Below are 9561 nucleotides of genomic sequence, written 5' to 3' on the forward strand. Positions count from 1 at the left end.
TCAGAGTGTCGCATTCACCATACATTCATACAGTGCTTTATTCTATGACTTAAAGCACTTTATCTACCTAACATACACATAACATATTTTATAATCACCACTTAACCTAAGATGCATGTCTTTGGACTGTGGAAAGAAGCTGGAGTACTAAAAGAAAGCCATGCAGGCACAGGGAGAACATGCAGACTCCACACAGAAAGGCCGCAGCTGGTAGGTTTGACCCACCTGGGACCTTGTTGCTGTGAGGCAACAGTGCCAACCATCACACCACCAAAAGACAAAAACTGCAAAAAGATTTATGACCACAAGTTGGCAAAACATTCGGTATCATTTTATAACACATGTATATATAAGGCTCATACAGCTACCATATTTGATATGTACTGTAAGTCACAGTTTTCATACACAGTACACTTAATCACAGTTACAGAGAGATCACTGTATTCTAAATGCACGGTTCAGTAAAACAGAAAGGCATTATTGGAGAAGTGGTCATAGAGCACAGTAGAAATCTTCTTTCCATGATTGGGACAGGAAACTTTGTTTTTCTATTTCTACCTGTGGTTTCTAACTACTACATGGAACACTAGATATATTCTATTGCTCATGTATTCTATTGTTCATAGCACAGTCTCCCCCCCCCCCCCCCCCCCCCCCTTCCCCTCCCGATTTATGACAGGTTTTAAGGATACTATACAGGAACTCTATGTGCATATATGTTCAAGCCTACAGCAGGAATGTATTTACACAGCTGATTGTGGATGTGTTGTTTTGTTGTTCTGCTCTTTAAACAATGTAACCTGTGGTAAAACCAAAGAGTTTAATTTTTGAATATAAAAAAAAATACATATACACACATATATATATATATATATATATATATATATATATATATATATATATATATATATATATATATATATATATATAGGGAATAACCAAGGCCTCAATTTAAGAACTTTTCTTAAAATTTGGTGTCAACAAAACATTTAATAAAGAGTTGCCATGAAACAAACTAGCTCGCTGCAGGCAAGCTAACTGGTATGCAGACTAATCTTTTTTTGGCTGTACAGTATTTTTTACGCTTTGGCAAAACAACCGTTAAAAGCTTGCCGGATTAGATATCAGCAGTTTCTGTTTGCATGAGTATAAAGGCAACTTCTACTGCCTTACTTTGTCACTGAAGAAAACTTGAACATTTCTAACACAGATGAATATATATGCACATATGTTTAAATCTCACGTAGTGTACCTTTCACTATTCACAGTCTAAAAACACAGTGCCTTAAAGTGGACCTATTTTGTTTTTTTCTATTCTTGGATTTGTATCATGTTAAAGTAATACCGTCATCCCAGGTTGTGAACACAGAGGAGTTAACGAAGGGCAGCCAGTCAGAACAAAATAGGCTTAAGTAGAATGGAAATGGTCAATTGTAGACACAACATGAACAGAGGAGTAGCACAAAAGCCCAGGATGAGACAAATAAGGGAGACTTTGAACTGTGAATCATGCAGTGGAACTCTATGGAGCTGTAAAAGAGCATAATAGGTCCACTTTAAAGAAAATTCAACACAAACATGATATCTTACAAAAAGTGGTTACTATTAAGAAATAACTTCTTGGTTGTACCAGAGTCACCCACCTGAAAGAAAAAATGCAAACATGGATATAACATTTTAAAAACAACAAAATGCTCACAAACATATGCACAACTGTTAACAGGGGGGGCTTTTATCTCAGAGGAAGTGCGTGATTATTAGCAAGCAACTTGTTTTTTTCTTATTCCTTTCGCTCGCTGACGGCCCATTATTATCGTTACTATAAAATCAGAGCAGCTTCTTTGTTCCAGCACTTTCACAATTGCCTCACCACTCTGTGACCCAAAAAGTTGCCTTCAAAAAGCATAAAAAAAAGCTACAAAAACAATTTAAAAAGGCTCAGAGAGTTGGGTTAATAATAAAAATTAAAAGCACAGTAGAATTTGGCCTCATTGCTTTTCTTTGATTGTCTTGTGTTTGGCTTGCTAGTCAATGGAAGTGTAGATGCTGCAGTTAGGAGAAATCCCAAACGGCCTCAGTGGAGTCGGCGGTGGCTGACGCTGGAGTGTGACAGGAAGGGGTGGGGGGGCTGGATACTGGAGGGTCCTCAGGACTGGCGAGGGGCACTGCTGGGTACATGAGACTGAGGAAGGAGTCACTGGTGTGCCTCTTCACCTGTAACAGAACAGAAAGTCCCTGCTCAAACATCAAGTTTTCAAAATAAAAGCCTACTCTTTTAAATTTATTGCCTTTGTTCTGTTTTTGGAGTTTTGCCTTCAAAGAAGACGTCCGACTGAAGGAACCCACCTGCTTGAAGAAGGCGTGGGTCAGCAGCTCAGATGCTGATGGCCTTTGGAAGACAAACAGAACCAACACCAGCATTAAAGTCTGTGTGTCTGTGCTGTAGGTGAATGTGGTTGTATTTCTTTTTAATTCCATCTGACTGCTGATTCACTGAAATCACCTGCGCTCAGGCTGCTGCTGCAGACACAGCTGGACCAGGTTGTGGAGGGTGGCAGAGTGGTTTTTGGGTCCGGGGCTTTGAGGTCGGTCCGTGGGAGGAGCAGTGGTGCTGTGCGTCAGGCTCCCCGTGGCCACACTCTCCCCAATGCCGGAGTCCACCCCAGAGCGCGACACCTTCAAACCCCCCAGCTCTCCAAGCGGGAAGGGAGCCACGTCCAGCAGGCAGCAGTGGGAACCGCGCAGCTTCTGAAGCAGCATCTGAGTGGCAAGATTCACACACTGACACAAACTATAGACAACGATGTGTAGCTACACATTCTTCTAGAGCAGTTTGGGTATAGCTGATTACCTGAGTGGGTGGCATGTCCTGGAAAGGCACCCTGCCGCTGACTAGCTCACAGGCCACAATGCCCAAACTGTAGATGTCTGACTTGACTCCATAACCGTGCAGGTCCTACTGAGGACAACACCAAAGAGGAGACGTATAACAGGCTAAATTTTAGTTAAAAAAACAAACAAAACAAAAGCGAAAGAAAAAACAAACAAACATAATTTTTGATGATGTTTTTGATCCAGTATTTGGTCCTCTAAATACTGTCATCTAGCACAGAACCTTCAACCATCCTACTGATCAGCCAATAGAACAAAACTCGGCTTAAATGGAGATGGAATTAAAAAAAAGAGCATGTGTGTAGGGTGAGGAGCCCTCTTACACACACATACACGTTTGTTTGGCTATTGTTGTGGGGACTTTATATGTAGCCACTTTGACTTTGACCACTGGACTATCTTGGTGTTTAGAAAACAAGCGAGGAACTCACTGATGAAGTGGCATGCTCACCTGTCCTAGGGAACATCTGCAAATTTTAGCTAATAAAACATATGTTTACAGTCTTCCCAAAGTGCTGCACTAGTAAGATCTGATATCCTTGTGTTGGTGTTGTTTCTGCATCATCATTGGTCATTTTAACTGACCAATCATGTTGTCTGACTATTCAGTTAGGATTAGCCAAGAAGTTAGCTAATGCTATTAAAAACCCAACCGCTCGTGGCAGATGGCCCCGCCCCTCCCTGAGCCTGGTTCTGCTGGAGGTTTCTTCCTGTTAAAAGTTTTTCCTTCCCACTGTCGCCAAAGTGCTTGCTCATAGGGGGTCATATGATCGGTTTTTCTCTCTATGTATTATTGTAGGGTCTACCTTACAATATAAAGCGCCCTGAGGTGACTGTTGTTGTAAGTTGGCACTGTATAAATAAAATTGAACTGAATTGAAAAGCCATCATTAGCAAACCTACATGAATAACCTAAATTTGGCTAACAGGAACCTAACTTGATAATATTTGTATCATATTGTATAAACTAATAAAGAAAACACCAGAAATCATTTGTTCCAGAAGAGAATTTTCTATAAACAAAGGCTCCATACAATCGTATTGGTCAGATGCAACGTTTAACAACACCAACATAGAGACATGAGATAGTCTCACTGACTATTGAATTATTTTAAAGTATGAATCATGCAAGGTATGGCAGAGCAAAAATCTGGGGAGCTGGGGATGTGCAGAATTCACTTTGAAGGGGAAGCATGACACCGACCTGTCGCAGTAGTTCAGGGCTGAGCCAGGGCAGCAGTGCCGGGCTGTGGTGGGGCATGTCGAACACGGTCCTCATCCTCTTGCCCTCACGCATCATACTGTAAACACTGTGGAGCCCTGAGAGGTAAACACGCCCCTCCCCTGACAGCAAGATATGACTGGCCTTCACCCCTCTGAGAGGACAGATACAGGTGTAAAAAATACACATTACAAAAGATACAAATACTCTTCCCCTTCTAACACATATGTTGTCTTATAGTTTAGCTTTATAGTGTCTTGTACATTCCACTGACCGGTGAATGTAGCCCATCCGGTGCAGGTATTCCAATGCTTTGAGCACACCGTACAGCAGGTACGCTATCAAGGATTCACTCATTCCATCTGGGAAATATGTCCTCAGTAAAGTATCTGCAGAACCTGCACAGCAAAGCAGAGGGAAGAGACCAGTCGAACAGCTAATTATGGAGCTAGTGCTAGAATTATAAAAATCACAGCACAGGAAAAATAAAAAAAGCCATGAAAGCTTCTACATTAGGATAAAAAGCTGTGGATGTGTGGTTGTGGCTGACCGTAGGCCATGAGCGGTGTCAGGACCCACAGCTGGCAGCAGGAGCTGAAAACCAGGCGAGAAGTCAGCAGGTTGGGGTGACGGAAGAGACGGGACAGCAGTACCTCATTCTGGGATTTAATATAGAAATATCCAGTGGATAAAGACACGTGTACAACCGCGTATATCTCAAATACATGACAGCATGTAGGGCTGCAATCACCATGAGCTGCAGAAGCTCCTCCTCGGTGCACTCGTCCAGGTTGGTCTGTTTGACGGCCACCAGCTGGCCAGTAGGGATGTGGCGAGCCATGTTCACCTGGCTCAGATTATTGAAGCCCCGTCCTGTGACACGGTGAGTTGGCATGAAGTGAATTGCACTGCAATTTTTTTAAAGATCTTTAACTCATTTTTATGCTTGGATGTGTGTCCTTACCCAGCTCTGACAGTAGCTGGTAGTGGGCCGGCTCGGCCGACAACCCTGTGATGTCATCGCCACCCGCTGGGCCCTGCAGAGTGTACTCAGAACCGTCACAGCTCTGCAGAGACGTACACACAAACAAGGCCAGCAGAACAGAAAACAAACATGATTCAGGAGAGAGCATACACAGATTAAAATGTACAGGAAATCATCTGCGACCTTCATCAGTCCTGACTGTCTTCATATTTGGCTCCTCACTCTCAACACTATATGCTGTTTCTGTCATAACTCGTGCAAAGTCTAAGGTTTTTTTTGGCAAATGGCTTTTCAAATAGTGCAGAGGTGCCACTATGTATTTAAGAGGTTAAGAAAAGTCATGCAATACACAAATTCCCCAAATAAATCATTAGTGTTTATAAGCACAAATGTGTATATGTTGCTAACAAAATTAGTTTGTTGAAGATTTTATAAACTTGCGAGTCTTATTAACCTTACGGACATGTAATCGACACAGACTGTATCCTGTTCTCTGGTGCTTATGAAGCAGTGTTGGTGCTGAAATGTGGAACAAGCCTGATGGAAAGACTAAAAAGCTTTTTGACCAAACCATTTTATCCTGAAGAGTCTGACTTTGAGTGTCTCTTCATATCTAAGGTATTTAAATCACTGTGATAGTCCATCAATATACAAAAAACAGCAGACTAAAATACTAAAGAGAGGAATCCCTGGAAGTATGTCTGTTCTGTTTCAGATGACATCAGAGTTTAAGCACTGAATAAAATCTACCTTTGTTGATACTAGCATGCCTAAACAGCTATGCGAGAGAAGATAAATAAGGCCCGAGGGTGTAAAGTCTCTGAATAACAACAGAAGTGTATGAGGTCAGCAGGGACGGAACAATGGTTTATCCTGGAACACCACAGCTAAAGACATCAAGTACATGTTGTATAGTAAAAAATGCAACAATTGCTTTGAAAAAATAGAGCAAATCAAAGTCAGTCTTCACAATTTACAACATTCATTACTTTGTAATATTTGAAAGCATCTCTTCTGCAAAAAAGAATCATCATTATTCTGTTATTTTCACTTTTTCCTAATTATTTCATTTAAATGTAAATTAAATGCAACGATTGCCTGATTCAAGCAATCCCATCTTTGCATACAACTAAATATCTGTAAGGTTTTAAAAGGAATGCAGTCGAGCCCAGAGCAGAAGGAAACATTCATTTACATATTTGACGAGTCTCAAATATGTTTACCGTGAACACAGCACCGATGTGTTCACTGAACATTTTCCCACTAATTTCTGTACTGACTGCACTGAAATTGTTCCAGTTGTGTTCACAAACTGGAAGCAAGCAGCTAATGTAAAATAATACCAATGGGCAGGATTTCCTCCTGTCCTCCTCCATTTGTTGAGCCACCAGCTGCCACTTAACCCTACAATCTTCTCCAGCTACAACCTCAAAGGAGATGAAGTGTCACAGTGACATTGGGTTTCTATTTTGCTCCACACTGTGTGAGGTGGCTGCCAGCAGGTGGCGCTGTAACACAGAGAGGAACAAAGGGGAGGGAGTGAGGGGAGGATGCTTGGGAGTATTAGTGATGCAGAGGCTTTCTGGGGATGTCTGTTTCACAGAGACACTTGTGTATGTCTTGGACGGATTTCAGGGATACACACTCCACCCCAGGATTTACTCTGCATCAGCAAGAGGAAGTGATATCACACATTAGCTGTACATTCATAATTATTATTAAGTTGCTAATAATGTATATATTAAATATAAAGTACTCAATATAGAAGAAAGCATCTAGACTGGAAAATTTTAATGTTTTTGGTGAAGGGGTGGGGAAGGAGCTTTGGAGTAAAGTCTGATGATGTCATAGTAACGCCCCAAAACCTGAGGGTATAATATAGCAGAGCATTCAAAATGTAAGAAAAAAAAGTTGCATCATGGGAATCGTAGGATGCTAATTTATTGGAGCCTCAGGTATTATTATTAGAATTAAAGGGAACCTATTAAGCTACATATTGATTCACCAATGAATGACCACATTAAATACGGTCTAATGAAGTTTCTAATAATGTGGTGAGTGCATGCACACTTATCAGTGTATTTTTGGCCGTCTAGGAGGCACAAATCTTCAGACTGCTGTAAATGCTGAATAAAAATTTAAGTCAATCATATGTAAATTTAGGCTGTTATAATTGGCATAATTACTAGCTTGGTATACAAATATTTGAAGTGTTGTATAATGTGGTGTAGGGACTTGTACTGCACACTTGTACCGTTCTGCAGGTCTAGTCAGTCTAAACATATTAATGTAGTCCTAAAGCAACCTGTTTTATATATATATATATATATATATATATGTTCTACAACGATAATTACATTGAGACCTAATTTTTCTAATCTAATCTTTCATTTTAATTTCAAACTTCAAAGAGAAAAAAATGATAGGTCATAATAAGTGGGGCAGGGATAGCTCAGTAGGTAAAGTGGTCGCCCCATGATTGGAAGGTCGGCGGTTCGAATCCACTTAACGGCTACCCTGAGGTACCCCTGAGCAAGGTACCGTCCCTACACACTGCTCCCCGGGTGCCTGCTTAGTGGGCTGCCCACTGCTTCACTGAGTGAATGGGTCAAATGCAGAGAAAAACAAGTAATTTCCCCATGGGGATCAATAAAGTATCCATTATTATTATTATTAATAGGTCATCTTTAAAATGATTTCATTCTCTTTTAAAACTGTCTTTAACAAGACTGAGTAAGTAATAAGCAGCTCCAGACAGGTGACAAATGATAATACGATGAAAGAGCATCAGTGTGACGCCTGTCTCCATGCTGACAGAGTCTTGGCTACTGACCAGGAACTGGTGGCTGATGTCCTCATAGCGCTCCTCTATGTCCATGGGCTGGACCTGAGCGTGGGAGATGCAGGAACAGTCCTAGTGAAGGAGGGGGAGGAGGAGCACATGTGAGACATGCTCTAAAGGAAGAGGAGGAGGAGGAGGGGGGTGGAAAGTGTAGGGTGATGTGCTGCCAGGCAGCACGGGGGATTGGATAGGGTCAGAGTGAAATGAGGCAGAGAAGCAAGCACAGGGGAAGTAGAGGCCATGGAGGCACTCTCACCGGGGCTTTTATCGTAAATGGTGAATGGAGAAAGAGAGTTAGAGTGATGGTAACAGGCAGCAAAGAGGCAGCTTATGTGTCCCAAAAGAGTGAGAGAAGAGCTGCATACATAATCAGATGCACCATTTAGATGTGAGGGATGTGCACAGGTAGCCAGTATTAATATCTAACCTTCTCAGATTTACATGTATAATAACAGGCTGACTGCTCGTGTTACTCACAAACTAACAAAAAACTGATTTGAAATCGGCTGATGCCAAATGCATTTCTGAATGTCTATACATTAGACTGATTGAACTCAGAATGTCCCAGCACCGGCTTGAGACAACTGATTCGTGACTATACAAGTAACAAGGTACCCATTCAGCTACACCAGAGGGCATCAACCAAGCAAAACCACATGCGGAGCGATATTCTTACCAAGAAAGACATGGAGTCCTTTTGGCGATGGCAAAACCACAGACTCGGGCATTCATCCGCTCGCAGGCTGCAGGAGACCGATCGCGATGGAGAGAGAGCAGCAATGTAATGTGAGACACACCGAGAATCTCCCCCCCACCACCCCACACCTCCACTAGACTAGAAAGCAGCCAGCAGCAGCATTACATCCAGCCTCGGCCATTCATCCATCCAGGCTGCAGCTTACCTGGCTGCATCAGCTGATGGAAATGGAAAGAGTGTCCCCGTTCAGGAGAGTCGCTGTTTTAGCTTTGGGGAAAACTGAGGGCTGGGGGTGATCCTGGAAAACAGAGTGCTCTGTTATTAACGTCTTTGTTTATAGTTCTTTCTTTCTTTCTTTTTTAAAGGTCGTCCTCATGTCATATTTCGCAATCAAACTCATCCCCACTTCAAGGTTACATTCACTGCAGCCATTTCAGTAAAAGCAGTGGATGATTATTATTCTATTGTCGTCCATTAATTAATATGCATGTTAAGCTAACTGTCACATTTTAGCTAGATAATTAGTTGTTGCACGGATTAAATATTAAATTATTAAATATCAGGACATTTATGGGAGCTTTTGTTTTGGTAGCGAAGAACATTCATACAATATATATATTTGGCTGGTTGAGCATTAAAGTAAAACCTGGCAGTTATATGAGAAAAGAAACGGAGCAGCTTACCTTCACCCCACAGCAGCTCCGCGCTTTCACATAAACAAAGCAAAAACACCAAGGACACCCCGCTATGCTGAAAGACTTAGCGTTTACAGCTCACACCGCTCCTTCATTTTGTATAACTTTATGGGAAAAGTAACGAGTTTTACTGTCAATGACAAACCGCAAAATAAGCCACAGCGAAAATGTTTTGAGAGGACTTTTAATTTGACACAGACTGCTGACGCTGAATAAAGACGTCATTAG

At 41.7% G+C, this 9561-nt stretch overlaps 1 protein-coding gene across 1 annotated transcript; it reads right to left on the bottom strand.

Moving 5' to 3' along the window:
• Positions 1-871: 871 nt before the first annotated feature.
• stradb (STE20 related adaptor beta) lies at positions 872-9534 on the bottom strand. The gene is given in 14 exon segments (XM_080879018.1): positions 872-2126; positions 2128-2214; positions 2347-2389; positions 2504-2760; positions 2852-2956; positions 4097-4268; positions 4389-4512; positions 4665-4773; positions 4866-4987; positions 5079-5181; positions 7933-8013; positions 8618-8684; positions 8844-8936; positions 9322-9534. Coding segments are annotated over 12 exon segments (1317 nt in total). The 5' UTR covers positions 8630-8684; positions 8844-8936; positions 9322-9534; the 3' UTR covers positions 872-2024.
• Between the last annotated feature and the right edge of the window lie 27 nt (positions 9535-9561).

This window comes from Rhamphochromis sp. 'chilingali', assembly GCF_963969265.1.
Source record: "Rhamphochromis sp. 'chilingali' genome assembly, chromosome: 3".
Taxonomy (NCBI): Eukaryota; Metazoa; Chordata; class Actinopteri; order Cichliformes; family Cichlidae; genus Rhamphochromis; species Rhamphochromis sp. 'chilingali'.